Raw genomic sequence first — 19,466 nt, 5'->3', positions numbered from 1 at the left:
TGGGTGCAGTCTTACCACAGGGGACACAGCAAGGGTACAATATAACAACAAGCTGTGGTTGCCAATGGGGTACTCTGGACTGCTTGTATCTAGGACCAGCACGTGAGGGGAAAGGCTTACCATCTTGACACAAGTGATTGACCCAGATCAGCTAATAGAGGTAGGGTTATTTTTACACAATGGCAATGAGTTGACTGTGTTTGGAACACAGGCAATCCAGTAATTGGCCTCTTGCCTACTCCCTTGCCCAATTTTAACTGTAAATGGCCATATCACAGCTACCCTGGAATGAGAATGATTCCCAGGGGCTGAACCACTCAGGAATGAGAGTTTAGATTGCTTAATCACATAAGCTGTCAAGACGTACAGAGGTGATATCTGAAGGTAAGGGGGGATTTAAATAGGTCTTGGGGCCTGGGTGTGGTGGCTCACCCCTCAATCCCAGCATTTTGGGAGGCCAAGGTGGGTGGATCACTTGAGGTCAGGAGTTTGAAACCAGACTGGCCAATATGATGAAACCCTGTTTCTATTAAAAATATAAAAATTAGCTGGATGTGGTGGCACATGCCTATAGTCCTAACTACTTAGGAGGCTGAGGGAGGAGCATTGCTTGAACCCAGGAGGCAGAGGCTGCAGTGAGCCGTGATCGTGCCACTGCATTCCAGCCTGGGTGACAGAGCAAGACTCTGTCTCAAAAAATAAAAAAATAAAAATGAATCAATAAATAAAGAAATAGATTCTCATGCCTCAGCCTCCTGCGTAGCTGGGAGTACAGGCGTGTGCCACCACACCCAGCTAATTTTTATATTTTTAGTAGAGACTGGGTTTCACCATGTTGACCAGGCTGGTCTCAAACTCCTAACCTCACCCGCTTCTGTCTCCCAAAGTGCAGGGATTACAGGCGTGAGCCACTGTGCCTGGCCTCCCTTCTAGGGGCTTAGGGCAGGGAATAGATTTCCCGCAAGTATCTTAGTTGTAGTCTAATATAAATGGGCAATTATGTCCCCCAAAATACACTGTTACAGGTTTACAAACAGAGGCATATAGGTTGTTTTCAACTTGCACATGATTTGGCTTAATTTCCAGAGTGGCTTTTTTTTTTTTTTTTTTTTTAAACCAATTGCCAGCATTTAAAATATGGGAGATTCCACATCCCCAAAGAAGTCCAAGTTTCTGGTGTTTCTTGAAGGTTGTCAATAACTTTCACATCTGTTTCCTACTTAGTAGCAGTCAGCTTGTTTTTAGACAAAAGCTATAGTCCTCAGTTTCCACAGTTCTGCCTGTCAGCCTCACTCAGTTCTCGTACCTGCTGGCCCCTGTTGGGCCCATGTTCCTTGACACTGTTTTGCATTATGGAACACTGCTGTGGAACTGAGCTGTTAAAACCAGCCTTCTCATACCATTTTGCTAAAAAAACAAAAACCAAGCTTTTGTGAATATTAACTTTTAAGTCAACCTTATTAATTAAATAAATTATTATGATAAAGAGATATATTTAGTCATTTACCCATACTTGAACACTAAATTTTATGTGTGGTATTTTTGAGTATATAAAAGTGCCATATTCTTCACTATTGGCAGTCTGGTTGATGTGAATTCTGAATTTATTTATGTATTACTATAACTGATAGCTTTTAAAAAAGCTTGCTTCTTTAGAATTGGCATTTTAAAGTTATGATATTAAACTTAAGAATGTGTAGCTTAATTTTTTGATACTAGATCTTTTCTTTCTGATAGACTACTGTGTCAGTAATGAGTTATTTTTTGTAGGATAAAATTAAAAGTAAATTGTGCTTAACTGCTTAATTAGTAGATAAGAGTTTTAGCATTATACTTGCTGTTTTAGTATCCTTTGTTTGTATGTTTAACTATCATACCTTCTGAAAATTTCCTGGTAATTTTTAAGTTTTCAATTAGGGTAGGTTCTTGGCTTATTTTGAATTTAAGCCAAGAATCTACCCTAATTGTTATTGTTAGATATATTTCTAAACTGTATGAGAGTTAATATCCTTTAATCATGGAAAAGTGTCTTTGTGCAGGAGACTAGTTTCAGATTTGCCTGGAGTTTAAGACTGTCAGTGTTTAATGCATTCTTGAGATTTTTTTTATAAACTATTTTGGTATACTTTCTCACCCTGCTCTCAATAAATCTATAAGCCACAGTTCTAATCTGCATTACTTATCTTTAGCTGAAATGAACAAACTTGAAATTTAAATCAGTGCATATAATCACCTTCCTCTTTAAGAATAAGTTTTACATGAAAAGTAGCTATGGTATTAACACTAGTAGGGCTTTGTGGCCAGTCTATCTGAAGTTCCAGGCAATCTGGCTTTAGGAACCAAATCCACATTTTGGTGTCACCTGTTTTTTGTTTTTTTTTTTTTTTGAGATAGGGCTTCACCATGTTGGTCAGGCTGGTCTTGAACTCCTGGCCTTGTGCTCCGCTGGCCTTGGCCTCCCAAAGTGCTGGAATTAGAGGTGTGAACCACCAAGCCCAGCTGGTGTCATCGATTTTGACACAGTTTGGCGATTGTTGTCTTCCTTCACTTAAATATTGATGGAGTACATTGTGGGTTCTATAAGGGTGACTTAGTCTTCTAGGACAGTGATAGGGTTGTAGGAATTTTCTAGTTAGTTAGTGTTTATTTTGTTGGACCGATTCAGGGAGAGATCAAGTCTAGAGAATTTTACATACTCAGGGAATCATCCTCCGCTCCCTCAAACAGGTGTTTCCCTTCCCTCTACCTTTCTTTTCCTACTGCAAAAGAGAGATTCTATAGAACATGCAGGCTGATGGCCAACTGCATTTTAGCTAAATTCCAGCCAGGTGGTTTAAAAAAAAAACTTCTTCTTATGTAATCTCTGGCTTTTCAGATCTTTATACCTTCTAGTAATGCTACTATTATGTATACAAAATTATTTGCCCAAGGGTTAGATAGTGAAACTATGCCATTTCTATGTAGAAAGGCATGATAAATATTCAGAGTTTTTTTTTGTTGTTGTTGTTTTAAATGATTGGACTTCTGGGTGTATTCTGTGTGGTTATTTTCTAAAACTCAAATTCTGATACTGATTTTTGTCTTGTTACGTACTGCTAACTTTTTGGTATGCAAAATATGTTGAAGAATGATCATTTTAATTTTAAGATATTTTTATACACTTTTTTAATTCAAAATTTATTTTGGAGAAAGTTGTACATTAGTGTATAATAATACATTTCGGTTAAACCTTTATGATTTCAGGACAAAAATTGCTCAAGATATTGAAAGGCTAATACATCAGAGTGATATCATAGATCGTGTGGTATATGACTTAGATAACCCAAAGTAAGTGTTGATTTTTTTTTCTTTTTTTTCCACAAAAACCTGAATAGTAAGTCTTGATTTTAATAAACTTTTATTAGTTTTAAGTTTTTCTATAAAATTTTAGTGTTATTTCTAAAAGATAAAAATTATATTCTGTGAAAAATGTTGGTAGTTTTAAAAATAATAAATAAATATAGTTAATTTCTAACTAGTTTCTCCTTATTGGGTTGTCATCCTTTGGGCTATAATGGTAATGGTAAATCATGTTTACTCGCTTAACTCTATCATGAGCTTTTGTTTGTTTTTAGGTAGATTTTTAATGGGCTTAAGGTAAAGGTTACACAGTGATGTTTTCTTTTTAAAAAATTGAAATTACTTTCACTTAGGAGAATGGATATTTCACGTAAAATGCTGGCTTGTCCTGCAATACTGAGCCTTTATTTCATTAGGATAACAAATTGCCATCTTTTTAAAAGGAGCATCTGCTTGATCCTTCTCCACAGTCCCCACCATACCCTCTTGTCTCTCACTGCTTATAATTGGCTTCAGTCATTTAGGTTGCCTGCTCAATCTTTGGAATGCATTTTATGTGCTAGTCATTTACTATTTAAGATTATTCACTGATACCACATTTTAGGAGTTAAATAGAAGTAAATGAAAATTACAAATACTAAGTTTGACTATTATTTAGTTACCTGCCTTCTCATGTGAGAAATTTAATTAGCCCACAGTGGCTTTCTTCTCTCCCTCAACATTACTAATATTTTTGGAAAATTTCACATCTTACCAATCGTAAGTGGAGGGAAAAAAACTTTTTTTTTTTTTTTGAGACAGAGTCTCACTCACTCTGTTTGTTGCCCAGGCTAGAGTGCTGTGGTACAATCTCAGCTCTGCCTCTTGGGCTTAAGCGATTCCCCTCTTAAGCCTCCTGAGTAGCTGGGACTTACAGACATGCGCCACCACACCTGGCTAATTTTTTGTATTTTTAGTAGAGGCAGGGGTTTCACCATGTTGGCCAGGCTGGTCTCGAACTCCTGACCTCAGGTGTTCTGCCTACCTTGGCTTCCCAAAGTACTGGAATTACAAGCGTGAGTTGCTGCGCCTGGCTAGAACACTTTCATTCAAGGGTTTTTGTTAGATAAGAGTATAAGCTGTAGCAAAGCTAATGATTACATTTGAAATAATGTTGTTATAAAATAGAAGAAACATATTCCTTATTTATTTAATTATTTCAACATTTGTAATTCTGTGCCAGATAAGACAGGCAGAAGTGGTAGAAACAGAAACTCAGGAACCCTGAGTATGGCATACCAGTGCTATTGGACAGAATCATTGAGCATCTTGAGTCCTCGTCTTCGCTTATTAGAGAGTAGGCTCCAGAAGAGCAAAGTTTGCATTCAGTCAGGGAACCAAACAGACAAGTGTCTCAAACAGTATCTGGCACCTAGTAGGTACATGGCAAATGCTTATTTAATAATCAGTATGTAAAATGAGGATAACATGTGTGCCTTTCTGATGCTAAATTAAATAAGATAATAGGTAATTTAGCTCTTCAAATTGAAAATAATATTTTCAATGGAGAACTGCATGGTTTATGAGAATGATTGCTGCTCAGTACAGGTCATAGCAGTTTTAAAAATGTTATTTTCTGTATAAAAATAAGTATTTTAGAAATGACATGCATTTAGTGAGGCAAGAGTTCTTATTATATCAGTATAAACATAAGAGCAAGTCTCTAATTATACGTTTTTGTCCATAAATGTTATCCACATTTAATGGATAACATCTAATTATAAGTTTTTGTCCATAAATGTTATCCACATTTAATCGCCTCTCAGTGATTGTGCTTGTTTTGTTCTTTAGCTTAAAAATAATGAGGAAGGTGATATGGCAATAATGATGTATTTTTAATTATAATTTTATTTACTTTTCGCTCATCTGTTTAAATGCAATGTATTTTAATATACTTACTTTAAAATTTTTATTTAGTTATACCATTCCAGAAGAAGGAGATATTTTGAAATTTAACTCCAAATTTGAATCTGGGAATCTGCGTAAAGTAATTCAAATTAGAAAGTAAGTCACTTAAGATTTTCTCATTTTGTATGTGCACAGATATTTTCCTAATTTTCATTAGATTTCTTTGTCTTCCATTTTCAGAAATGAATATGATCTTATTCTGAATTCAGATATAAACAGCAATCATTACCATCAGTGGTTTTACTTTGAAGTGAGTGGAATTCGGCCAGGTGTTGCTTACAGGTTTAACATCATTAACTGTGAAAAGTCCAACAGTCAGTTTAATTATGGTAAGACAATTTTCTTTCCCAATTGAGATGGCATGCAGGCATCTTAACTGTAGAGAAGAAGTTTTTTAAAAAAATTATCAACTTTAAAAAAATGTTTCAGTGTCTTGTTTTCTCTAGTTCTTAAAATTCAGGTGTTATGCAACATTTGAAATAGAGTTACCAGAGTAATTCTATTTCAAATGTTTGTTGCAAGTCCTTTAAAGTGTAATGTTTGATTTCATCCAAATTGAACGCAACTAAAGGTTTACTAGTATTCTCCGATGATGACATCTGATTGTGTAATTTTTCTTGATGGTGACATCTGATTGTGTAATTTTTCTTCTTTAGCCTGTTACTGCGGTATATTATGTTGATTTATTTTTGAACGTTGAATGAGACCTTTTTTTTTTTTTTTTTTGGAATAAACCCCACTTGGTTATTGTGTACCGATTGCTAATATTTTGTTAAGAATTTTTTTATTTCTACTAATGAGGGATATTGGTCTATAGTTTTCTTTTTTTTTTTTTGTTTTGGTACTGTGTCTGCTTTTGGTATCATGGTATTACTGACCTCATGAAATTAGTTGGGAAGTGTTCCCGCCTCTTATTTGCTGGAAGCACTTGTGTAGCATTGGTGTTAATTTGTAAACTTTGGTAGAATTCTGCAGTGAAACCATCTGAATCTGGAGTTTCCTTTCTTGATAATCTTTTACACTAGAAATATAATTTCTTTTTTCTTTTCGAGATGGAGTCTCACTCTGTCGCTGAAGCTGGTGTGCAGTGGTGTGATCTCGGCTCACTGCAACCTCTGCCTCTCAGATTCAAGTGATTATCCTGCCTCAGCTCCCCTGAATGGCTGGGACTACAGGTGCATGCCACCATGCCCAGCTAATTTTTGTATTTTTAGTAGAGATGGGGTTTTGCCACGTTGGCCAGTCTGGTCTCAGACTCCTGACCTCAAGTGATCCGCCTGCTTTGGCCTACCAAAGTGCTAGAATTACAGGTGTGAGCCAGTGCACCATTAGAAATGAAATTTCTTTAATAGTTTTAGGGCTATACAAATTATGTCTTCTGTCTTGAGTGAGTTGTAATAGTTTGTGCTTTTTAGGAATTGGTCCATTTCTTCTAAGTTGTTAAATGTATGTGCAGGGTTGTGGATAGTATTCTCTTACTATCTTTTTGATTTCTGCAGGGTCTGTAGTGATAGCCCCTAATTAATTCCTGCTAATGATAATTTCTTCCCTTCTTTTCTTTGTCAGTCTAACTTTAGAGGTTTATCAGCTTTATTGACTTTTTTATAGAACTAGTGTTTTGTTTCATTCGTTTTCTCTACTGTTTGTCTCAAGAGACCATTAAAAACAAACTGAGTGTACCCATAAAACTTTAAAAAATATAGCCTCATTCAAGATTTTTGTGTTTAGTACTTTAATATATACAAAACTAAGAATTATTTGTAAAACACCTGGTAGTCAAACATTATGGATGTGAAAATTAATATACTTGTATAAACTTAATATCACCATTTTAAAATTGAAACATCAAGTTTCAAGTATTAATGTTATAATGGCAATCTTTTTGTGTAAAAGAAAAGAATTTTTTTTTCTGGCATACAAGAAAACTTACATTGGGACTTGAGAAGAACTGTATGTATGACAAGTTACAAAATCTCCAAGGTCCCAATCATTTGTTGAAAAGATTGAAAAGCTTTTAACAACTGAGACATGAGAGCTATATCATCCATTTCATTTAAATCCTCTAAGTTGTTAAAAGCATGAATATGATAATGGTCTTTAAGGGGACATTTTTGAAAATTAATGATTTCAACCACTGAAGGAGTCATTCCCAATGGTCGTTATTTATGGAAAATAGGATATTGTGTACTCTAGAATTACTTCACATGTATGAAAAAAAGCTTTTGTCAGATTCATTTATTTGATGCAATAATTGTAGGAAGACTAGGTCGTATAATACCCGGTTTAGTTATAAACACTTTTCTAAGATTTTCAAATGGTTTAAGTAATTAATTTTTAAATGTTTTATCTTTTTAAATGTGTATATTTTGACTAAAAGTTTCAGCAAGTATATTGATTTATGTGAATTGTGATAGTAATATTCTTGATATAGTCTTCCACACTTTTGTGTGTGTGTGATTTTAAACTAATTATGGAATGTGATATTTCTCAGAAATATTTGTTAGCCTTAAGCTTTTAATTAACTTTAAAAGTTATCTTAATTGAAACTCATTCTAATTATTATCAAAATAAGTAAAGAAACCTAGTGATTTCCCTATTTAACTGGTAATGATGCTATATAATATTTTTAGAACATAAAAGAACAGTTAATTAAATATAATTTTATTTGTATGTTGGGTGCTCCTTATGAGTAAAATACAAAGGCATATTTATTCCTGATATGATAGTCAATATAATTTTCAGAAGTGCTACAAGTATATTGCATTTTTACTAACTGTATTTATTCACTTAAAAATAGAACCCTTAACACTTTAATCTTTATTAAAAAATACAAAGTTTTAAATTAAATGTATGCACTTTGGTGCAGTGCTTCTCTGTTTATTAAAAAAACCTATACCTTTATGTGATAGATAAAATAAATTTCTCTGGTGTCATTTGAAATTTTAAAATGAATAAAATTCTTTAATTAAAACTAATTCAAAGCAGTGGGACAGATGGCTGCTTTATTTTTAAATTTCCTCTCCTTCTTCCCCCTTCTTCTTTGGATATTCTTGTATGTATATCACACTTTCCAAACTCACTATGTAGTGAATTTGGAAAACAGAATGGTGTTAAGAAGAAAATAAAACCATTGACAATGCATCATCCAGAGATAATCACTTTAACATTTGTTGCTTCTTACCAGCCTTTTTTATAATGCAATGTATGATTTCTGCATACATATAGTTATGCATTTATTTTTTAAAAATAAGACTCATAACCCATGCAATTTCATATTCTGTATTTTAATCAAATTTTATGTTATCAACATTTTTTTTCTGGTTATTAAATATTCCTGTGAGACAGTTTTAGGAGACATCCAATAGAAGTACTGTAATTTATTTATCCAAACCTTTGTTTGTAAGACAGTTAAGTTGTTTCTAATTATTTTCTTTTTAAAATATTGCTGAGATAAATATTATTATACACAGATATTTATATTTATAATTCATAGAAGTACCAGTATGGCAGGTAAAATGCATGTTTTTCTGATGATAAAACAGTACATATTTAATACAGGAAAGTAAGTAAATTAAAAACAGTTTAAAGAACAGACTTTAGAATGAGAGCATCCAAAAAAAAATTCTTTAACATTGTGTTATCTGTTCTTAAACTTATTCACATTCACATAATTTTTAAATTAAATTTTACTCTTTTACAGATCTGGGATTACAGTATGAAAGCTTATATGTAACACTACTTTTTTTAAACTATACAATAGTTTGTAAAAAAAAAATTTCCCCATGTCCGTTAAATGTTACTCAGCAGCATCGTTAGTAATGTCTGTGTAATAGTCTATTGAGTAAGGTACAATAAATGACTTGAATGATAACAGATTGAAGATTAGTCTTTCTCCAAATTTCAAAATTATAAGCTGTCTTGCAGTAGATACCCTTAATTATTTGTTTTCATATATGTTTCTGATTATTGCCATGAATTCCTAGAAGTTGGATTTCTTAAAGAGGATGAACATATGTTGCTGAAGACTAGGGAAAATGGGTACTACAGTGCTGGTGGAAGTATTAAATTAGTTCAGCCTTTTTGAAGTGCATTTGATCGTATGTTTTCAGTGTTTATATTTAACAGCACCCATCCGGATTTATTTTAGTATTTTCTGTGAATTGGGATTTAGCTTAATCCTATTCTGAGTGGTTAAGTAGCTACAACTAAATTCATTCTCTAAGAAGTTTTAAAATGTTGTTGATGAATTTACTGAATTGTTAGACATTTCATGTTTACAACTGTGTACCTGATCCACTAATGAAGGAAAGGTACGAAATATCATTCAGAAGCCACTAAACATTGTTGCTCTGGTTTGGCTGTTGCAGATAATGGTCAGGTTAGTAAAAACAGATTAGAACCTGATTGATAAAGTGTAACCATGACTTGCTTATACTTCTTTAGTTTTTGAATTTGAATTCAATTATTTTGACCTCTTGGTCATGTGTCTCCTTTGGTTTGAAACACCACAGCTCTCATAATCTATGGTCCTGCATACACACTAGTATATGTTTGGGGTTTTTTTGTTGCTCTAGTACCAACGTGTTTCTAAATTATCTTGACTTTAAAACATAATCTAATATCCTGTGGTTTTCAAAAGCAACTTAAAGACTTTTTCTACCTATTTTTTCTGAATAGTTTATTCAGAATATGATTCACAGTAATTGTATCAAATACCAACAAATTTCCATTGGATTACATTTGTAGAATAGTTTGGGAGAGACAGAATTTTTTATATCCAGTCTTACTACTAAGGAACACGATGCTTTGTTTTGTTGATTCAAATTTTGTTATGCCTTCACCTTTTTAGTTTTCTTTTTGTAAATTTTGTATTTCTGTTTACCTTTGTTTCTGTTGTGAAAGAGTACTTCTATTTTTAAATATTACTTTTAGGAAAGGTATTGATTTTTATATATTTACTTGAAAATTAACCTTCTTACTGAACTTTTTATTAATTCTTATAGTTTCTGAGTTGGTACTTTGGATTTTCTTGATAGATACCTAGAATTTCTGTGATTCACAGCTATATTATACGTATATCTTTCATTGTTTTGGAATAGAATTTTGAGAATGTTTAAAATGAAAAGGATACATTGGACATCCTTGTATTTTATTTTAACTTTAGTGGGAATGCTGCTGGTATTTACATTAAGCATATTCTTGTTTTGATATTCATATTTTTTCTGTTTCTAAAAATAGAAATAATCTCTATTTTTTAAAAAATCAGATTTTTAAATTTTTTTGCATTTATCAATGAATGTAATGTGACCATATTATTCTATAACCTCTGCATGTGTTGTATTATATTAATAATGTTCCTGTTATTAAGCCACCCTTGGATTTTAGAAATAAGTCAGTTTGGTCATGTGGATTGATCTTTTATGATTCAGCTATTTTTGATTTGTCACAATTTTGTTAAAAGTTTTCATCATAAGTTAGACAAATCAGTTTCCTTTTTGGAGAACTATCTTTCCTTTAGTTTTGGAAGGAGCCTGATCTTACCCTGAACACTTAAATGTAAAGGCTTTTATTTCTCTGCCCTATGTTCTGGAGCAGTTTAAATAACATAATGTTTTAATGAAATTTGCAAAAAAACAATTTCTCTAAAATTGTCTGATTTTGTACCCTTTAATTAGGTGAGAAGAGTTTTCTATAACTCAGTCTAGACTAGTTTTCTATTTTTTGTTGAGGGAGTCTTGATAATTTGTATCATATGTTTTTATGTAAGTGACATTTAGATTTTAAAAATTTAGTAGCAGAAATTTGTGTATGCTATGTGCAATGTGTAGATTTGCTTATTCTCTTGGTTAGTTTTTTCCCCGTATTTTGATGCTTAAAACTTAATTTTGTTTTGTTGTTTTATAATTTTACAAAGCTGGTTTTATTCATTATTAATTTTGGAAGTTTTTTTGCTTATGAACTTCTTTGTTTACCTGTCTGTGGGTTGATTTTTTTTTTCCTTTTCTAACTTCTAATTTGTTAAATTTATTTTTGTCTGTTGATCAGAGTATTTAAGTTTCAAATTTTCTCTTTATTACAACTTAGTTCTGTATTCCCCACTCAAATTTTAGTGTTAAGATCTCCTTGTTATTTTTTGTATTACTTGTAATTTTATGTAATGTTGGTATCCTTTAGATTAGAATTATTTAGGCAAGAATTTATATTTTAGTTGGTTGAATTACTTTTGTGAAGACTTTTCTCATTACTTTCAAATTTTAATCCATTTTGTTCACAGATGTGGAATTTATGATGTGCAGTAATTTTCTGTGACAATATGTGTCTGGTCAGTTTTTGTGTTCATGGGCACTTGGAAAATAATAGTCATCCTTCATAGGCAACATAATTTAACATACATTGTTTAGTGAAGAGTAAAAAACAACTCTTTCTTCCTACTACGTACAGCACTTCCAGCACTTCTGTGGCCAAATGTGTGGGGATTTTCTCTACACATTCCAGTTCTTCTATTCTCCAGACACCAACTAGGTGTCATTCCTACAGTTTAGTTAGGATACAAACTGCCTGGAGTTAGTGCAGACCTCAAGGATTAAGGACTCAGTCTCCCAAGACTGCTCCTCACTTCAGATGCCAGTCAAAAGTAGTGGGTCCCCAGGTTATTATACTTCTCTCTGATTTGATTACAAACAGGGGTTCCCATAACCCTCCTCACTTTGATAATTTGCTATTTTGCCAGCTCACAGGACTCAGGGAAACACTGAATTAAAATTCCCGGTTTATTACAAAGGATATGATTTAAGGATTCAGATGAATAGCCAGATGAACAAGTAGGTCCAGAAGGGTCCCATGTACCAGAGCTTTTTTTCCCATGGAGTTGGAGTGCACCACCCTTCTGGCATGTGGATTCCTTCACCACTCAGAAGCTCTCTGAATCCTGTGCTTTGGAGATTTTTATGGAGGTTTCATCACTTAGATATGATTGATTATTAACTCAGTTTCTAGCTCCTTTCCTTTCCCTTCAGGCTGGAGTTTGGGACTGAAAGTTCCAAGCTTCTTATCATGCCTTGGTCTTTTTGGTGACCAGTTCCCATCAAGGAGTACACCAAGAGCTGCCTCATTAGAATGGAAGTTGTTTCTATCACCAGGGAAATTCTAAGGGATTTACATGCTCTTTGTCAGGAAGTGGGGTCAAAGACCAAATAGTAGAACGAAAGATATTCCTGGCACCTCCAGTGCTTAGGAAAACAATGGTTTTAGGAGCTCTGTGCCAGGAACTAGAGGGGTAGAGACTAATATGTATATGTATAGAGAGATTTCTTATTATTTCATATTTGGCCAGGCACAGTGGCTCACGCCTATAATCCCGGCACTTTGGGAGGCTGAGGTGGGTGGATCACAAGATCAAGAGATCCAGACCAGCCTGACCAACATGGTGAAAACCCTGTCTCTACTAAAAATACAAAAACTTAGCTGGGTGTGATGGCGTGCACCTGTAATCCTAGCTATTCAGGAGGCTGAGGCAGGAGAATCACTTGAACTCAGGAGGTGGAGGTTGCAGTGAGCTGAAATTGTGTCATTGCACTCCAGCTTGGGTGACATAGGGAAACTCTGTCTCCTTCAAAAACAAACATTATTTTATATTTAATATTACACATCTATTCAACTTTCTATATCCTTGTTTATTTTTTGCCTTCTCTAGCTGCTTAAGACTTAAAAATACTTAACAGTTTTTTAGTTATGTAGTGTTTCTGTTAAGCCTTCATTTAGAAAAATATTTTTTTTCTATTTTAATTTGGTGTTACTTGGCACATAGAATTTTGTAAGTTTTCCGTGTTCCTTTTTTGGATATACCCTTTAATAGTATAAAATTATCACATTTATCTCATTCAGCATCTTTCTTTGCTTGATGTATCCTTGCTTTTTTTCATAAATAAGAGGTTGAATTTTGTTGTTTGACCATTTGTCTTTTAATGGACGATTTTAACCTATTTAAAATTCTTACAATTGATGTTTTTGGTTTTTTTCTTTTTCTTCCTATTTTTTGTGCTTCTTTATTGTTTTCTTTATTTATTTAGTGTGACACTTATTTTAGCTGTGGAATCCGAAATGTAAAATGCAGAAAAAAAAAAAAAAGCCCCCAAACCACAAGGTACAGATCATGAGGCATATTCTGCATTGGATTTTTCAGTGTTGCTCCATCTGCCTTAAGTTTAATAGGGGATTCCTTCTAGATTCTGATGACAAGTTGTATGTTGTGAGTTTTCTTTTTATTTCCATGTATTCGTAAGTATTTAACTAGGTTGTTAGTAGAAGCTATGGGAGCTGTTTACGTAGATGTAATATTTTATTAAACTTATCTTTAGATTTGTTAGATCAGTACAACATAAAGCAAATCTTGGTTTGTCTTAACATCAACCTAATTAAAAGAAAGGGACCAATATTTTGGTAAACTAGAATTTAACATTGTAATCAATTATAACTAGCAGTAATTCATTTTAAAGATGGGGCCTGATGACCAAAGAAAATATTTGCAGTGGGAACTTCTTCATCTGTAAGTATATATTTGTCATACATGATTGAAATGAGGAAGTAGTATTAGTTAGGAAGGAGAGTATTTATTGTCTGTAATTTTTTCTTTTCTTTCTTTTTTTTTTTTTTGATTGGGGCTTGCTGGTTCGGGGACTATTTAAGAGTTAGATTCCAGAAAATGTGCCCAATAGAGGTCTTGTTCTTTGGCAATATCCCCAAAAAGGAACAGGCTTTTGCTTCTCTTTTAAGTTTCTCTTTCCTTTGAGCTTTTAAGTTGCTTCTCTTTTAAGTTGCCCTTTTCTTTGAGCTTTTTAAAAGCGATTCTGTTGAATACTTAATGTCCACAAGTGAATGATCTTAAAATTAAGCAGTTTTAAAATGTTTATGTTTCCTACCATGTTTTTAGTTGTAAGGAGAATACTGCCTTTGGAATACTGAATTTGAGAATGTATGTTGCTGAATAGCAGTGCTCTGTCTGTTTCAATCAATCACACCCTCTTGCCCCCCATACTTAGAAAGGATTTGCTGAAATCACCACTAGATGGCAGTCTTGTATTTTAATGACTTGGAGCTTCAGCACCAAGCTTCTCTCACCCTCTGTCCATCTTTGTGTCGCTCAGATATGTGAGGATTTTCAACTACCTTCTTACATAGATTGAACACGTTTGGAACCAGGCAATAAAGTAGAATTTTGGAGTCTGGTGTGTAGCAAATGTACTCCTTTGCCCACATTAGTTATTTCATATCTTTTCTGCCTCTCTAGAATGGATTAGTCCCCCTAACAAATGTTCCTCATACATTTTTACCTTTTGGGGTGCTCCTTAACAGTTTTGTATTATTTAGGTGTGTGGCTTTCCTACATTTCCTTTTTTCTCTTTGTAATTAGTATTTTACATTGAGGTACTTTGAGATTATCAAAATACCTTGTTCCTTCTCAAGCTTTTAATTTATTAATATCAATATAGACTTGGTTTCCTATTTGACTCTGTGAGTTATAATTTGTTGCTATCATTATTTATTTTGATATTCAGATTGCCCAGAATCTGGCCAATGGGATACTATACATGCTGGTGTGTGTGCCCTTTTGAGATATCCCCATCATTCCTTATGGGTGCCCTTGCTTTTTGGCACAGCAAGATGCTTAAGGCCCATCTTGCCTTTCCCTGCCCCAGAATGAAATCTGCCATTTCTTCAAAGAGTGCCTTTTTGCTTTAGTGGAGAATGGTGTTTAAAAAACAAATCTGTATGCTTGGTATACACATTGCTATTGGGTTTTTACTGTTTACAGACTATCTCAATGGACAGTTAGGGAGTATATTTAATACATAGTATTTACACAGAAATTTACATTTGTAGTGTTTTCCATATTTGTATGTACATGTTTGTGTGTGTGTGTGTATAATCACACACACACACACACACACACACACACACACACACTCTCCATGAGGTTATACTTTAACTTTCAAGTGAATAACACAGGCTTTGTTCTTGTTTTCTTTCCATATTTACAACTTTCTTCTCCAACATAGATAATTTTGGGCCCTATTAACTTATTTGATCAATTCCAGTTTATGTAACAATCTCCCTGGTGTCTATTTGAACAGATGCCTTCCTCCACCCTCTGATATCCCAAATCAGTCTTCCTTCCATTCTCCTGCATAGGTACCCTCCCTGTTGTTTTTTGATTTTGTTGGTAATTTCTAGTTTTAGGACACTGTGATCAGAGAGTTTGTAATATTTCTATTTCGTGAAATTTACTGTTGTTTTCCTTATTGTTGTTTTCCTTGCGATGTAATATATTACCAGTTTTTATGAATGTATTGTGCTATATACATTCTTTATATCTTCTTATATTATATCTTGATATATTATCATCAAATTCCAAACAAAGAAGGATATGTTTGCTTAAAATTTGCTAGTAATATATTGTCATATATATTATCAATTTTTATGAATGTCATGTATTATTGAGAAGATATAAAGAACATATCTTTATTTTTATGAATGTATCATGTGTTATGTAGAAGAAGATATAAAGAATATATCTTCTTCACTTAAGATATATTTTTTACCTGTATCAGGATGAGATATTTGATATTTAGATGTAAAATTTGCCATATTGATTATGTTATTTGGTTCTCTATACTTTGTTTTTTTGTTCAATTGATTCATCTAATTCTGAGTAGTGTTTTAAAGGCTGTATCAATAGTATGTCACTGTCGATTTCTGCTTATATCTTCTGTAATTTCTGTTTTATGTAGAGGATTGATCTTATTGGATGCATTGATATTAAGTATTATTATATTTTCATTATGAATTGTGACTTTGTCATTAAAAGTTCTTCCTTTCTCTCAGTAAACATTTTTTGTTCTAAAATCTACTTTAAGGACTTCAACAATGATTTTAATGTTCCATTTGCCCTCTATATCTTTATTTACTTTACTACTTATAAACAATTTTAAAGTATGTTATATTCTGTCTTCTAGTAATGCTGAAGGGCCTGGGTTATGTGTAGTTTTATTTATGCTATTTATTGAATTTATTTATTTCTTCTTTGGTCGGGATGAAAAATCAAATTCTGAGACTGGAGGATAATGGCATCCACTTGAATCTAAATCTGAAATCGCAGCTGTAATAATAGACATGTTAGAAGCATGTATTTTTTTCTACATAGAGTCACTGAATACAAATAACATGCAGCTTATGATAGGTGCCTGCAGGTTTTTTAGAGCTCCACTTTAAACTTTTCTTGTTCTCTTCATCTGTTAAGTAAGGGTGTTAACATCAACTCCAACATTTTACAATTCTATGATTTATAGTACGTTAATGATTAGGACCTAAAAAACCTCATCTTTCTTTGTATTTGTACATAATACTGACCATTTCCTCAATAAAACTTTGGCCTTTACTTGGATGTTATTTGGGACCAGTACCATTGGATATTACTCTGGTGATTTAATATTTTGATTATCTATATTTGAGGCAAAAAATTGACAGTTTTAAACATACTTGTTTTATGTACCTGGAGGTTTATCCTTTGGCTAATGAATAAATTAGTTACTCAGATATCGGCTCTCTGTTACTATATCAGGTTGCGTAGACTTGTTTATTGAGTCTGAGTTTACCTCATTTGATTTGATGCTTGCTGGGGCAACTTACTTTGACCAAATGGTTTTTGTTACTGTCAGAATATCCCTATATAGCTAACTTTACAGTGGCCCAAATTTAATATGATCATTTTAAATGTGATATAAGAACACACTGTTTTAAATGTAATGTAGGAATAATTGTTTTTTATAACATGAGAACACATAAGACAAATCTGAAGTGCCCTTTGACCTCAGCTGGAACCTTTCACTGCTTTATATGGTTGATTTAAAAAATTGATACATAATATTTGTACGTATTTATGAGGTATATGTGATATTTTGTTACATGTATAGAACGTATAATGATCAAGTCAGGGTATTTAGGATATCCATCACCTTGATGATTTATTATTCCTATATGTTAGAAATATTTTAAGTCGGCCGGGCGCGGTGGCTCAAGCCTGTAATCCCAGCACTTTGGGAGGCCGAGGCGGGTGGATCACGAGGTCAAGAGATCGAGACCATCCTGGCCAACATAGTGAAACCCCGTCTCTACTAAAAATACAAAAAATTAGCTGGGCATGGTGGCACGTGCCTGTAATCCCAGCTACTCAGGAGGCTGAGGCAGGAGAATTGCCTGAACCCAGGAGGCGGAGGTTGTGGTGAGCCGAGATTGTGCCATTGCATTCCAGCCTGGGTAACAAGAGCGAGACTCCGTCTCAAAAAAAAAAAAAAAGAAATATTTTAAGTCCTCTCATCTAGCCATTTTGAAATATACAATATATTGTTACCGATAGTCACCTGACTCTGCTGTTGAACCTTAAAACTTCTTTTCTTTATATATTTACACTCATTAACCAACCTCTCTCTTCATCCCCTCATCCCTCCCACACACCTGCCTCAGCCTTTGTGTCTATTATTTTACTTTCTACTTTCATGAGATCAACTTTTTTTAGCTTCCATATATAAATGAGGACATGCAATATTTGTCTTTCTTTGCATGGTTTATTTCACTTGACATAATGACTTCCAGTTCCATCCAGTTGCTGCAAAGGACATGATTTCATTTTTTTATGACCACATTTTCTATGAGCTATAAAAAATGTATTTTTTGTGCATATATATCATATTTTCTATATTCATCCATTAATAGATGCTGAAGTCGATTCGTATCTTTACTGTTGTGAATAATGCTACAGTAAACATGGGGTAGGTGTTGGTGTCCCTTCAATATACTGATTGCCTTTACTTTGAATAAATATCCAGCGGTGGGATTGCTGGATCTTATGTTGTTCTATTTTTAGTTTTTTGAGAAATTTTTGTACTGTTTACATAGTGGCTACACTAATATACGTTTCCACCAACAGTGTGTAAGAGTTCTTTTTTCTCGACATCCTCACTAGCATCTGTTACTTTTTTCCCTCCTTTTAATAATAGCCATTCTAACTGGGGTAAGATGGTATCTCATCGTAGTTTTGATTTGCATTTTCCTGATGAGTAGTAATGTTGAACATTTTTTCATATGCCTGTTGGCAGTTTGTGTATCTTCTTTTGAGAAATGTCTATGTCCTTTGCCTACTTTTTAATAAGATTATTATGATTAGTTTTTACTGTTGAGTTGTTTGAGTTCCTTGTATATTTTTGATACTGATCCCTTGTCAGATAGTTTGTAATACTTTCTCCCATTCAACAGGTTGTTTCTTCACCCTGTTGATTGCTTCCTTTTATTAGAGAGTTTGGTCAATTTACATTCATTGTTATTGATAGGTAAGGACTTACTTCTGCTATTTTGTTGTTTTCTAATTGTTTTGTGGTCTTCTCTTCCTTCCTTCTTTCTTTCCTATCTTCCCTTTTGTGAAGGTGATTTTCTCAGGTGATAAGTTTTTAATTTCTTATTTTTTAAATTTTCTGTGTATCTGTTGTAGGTTTTTTGAGATCACTGCGAGGCTTGCAAATAACATTTTGTAACCCATTATTTTAAACTGATGACACCTTAACATGGATTGCAAAAAACAAGTTAACAAACATGCAAAAAGAAAACTACGAAAAACTGTATACCTTAACTTCATCACCTCTCACTTTTTGACTTTCTGTTGCTTTTATTTATATCTTATTATTCTTTGCCTGGAAAAGTTGTATTATTATTTTTGATAGGTTCATCTTTTAGTGTTTCTACTCAACATATGAGTAGTTTACTCACCACAATTATAGTATTATAATATTCTGTGTATTTCTATGTAGTTATTAGTTTACCATTGAATTTTATACTTTTAGGTGATTTCTTATTGCTCATTAATGTCCTGTGTTTTCGGAATGAAGAACACCCTTTAGCATCTCTTGTAGGACAGGTCTGGTGTTGATGAAATCCCTCAGCTTTTATTTGTCTGGGGAAGTCTTTATTTCTTCTTCATGTTTGAAGGATATTTTCAGTGGATGTACTTACTATTCTAGGATCAAAGCTTTTTTCCTTCAGTGCTTTAAATATGTCATGCCGCTTTCTTGTGATTTGTAAGGTTTCTACTGAAAAGTCTGCTACCAGATATATTGGATTCCCTTTGCATGTTT

The 19,466-nt window shown here is 33.3% G+C and overlaps 1 protein-coding gene across 6 annotated transcripts in view; it reads left to right on the top strand.

The window, feature by feature from the left end:
- Positions 1-19,466, top strand: part of AGTPBP1 (ATP/GTP binding carboxypeptidase 1) — a 175,934-nt gene that overhangs the window by 102,765 nt on the left and 53,703 nt on the right. For all 6 annotated transcript variants that reach the window (XM_039475080.2, XM_039475079.2, XM_039475078.2 and 3 more), the window contains 3 exons: positions 3,244-3,327; positions 5,296-5,382; positions 5,467-5,615. In XM_039475080.2, coding sequence (XP_039331014.1) covers positions 3,244-3,327; positions 5,296-5,382; positions 5,467-5,615 — 320 coding nt within the window. The remainder of the gene's footprint in view (positions 1-3,243; positions 3,328-5,295; positions 5,383-5,466; positions 5,616-19,466) is intronic.

Source organism: Saimiri boliviensis, chromosome 2 (genome assembly GCF_048565385.1).
Source record: "Saimiri boliviensis isolate mSaiBol1 chromosome 2, mSaiBol1.pri, whole genome shotgun sequence".
Lineage (NCBI taxonomy): Eukaryota > Metazoa > Chordata > Mammalia > Primates > Cebidae > Saimiri > Saimiri boliviensis.
This window is presented reverse-complemented; position numbering and strand designations above follow the sequence as displayed.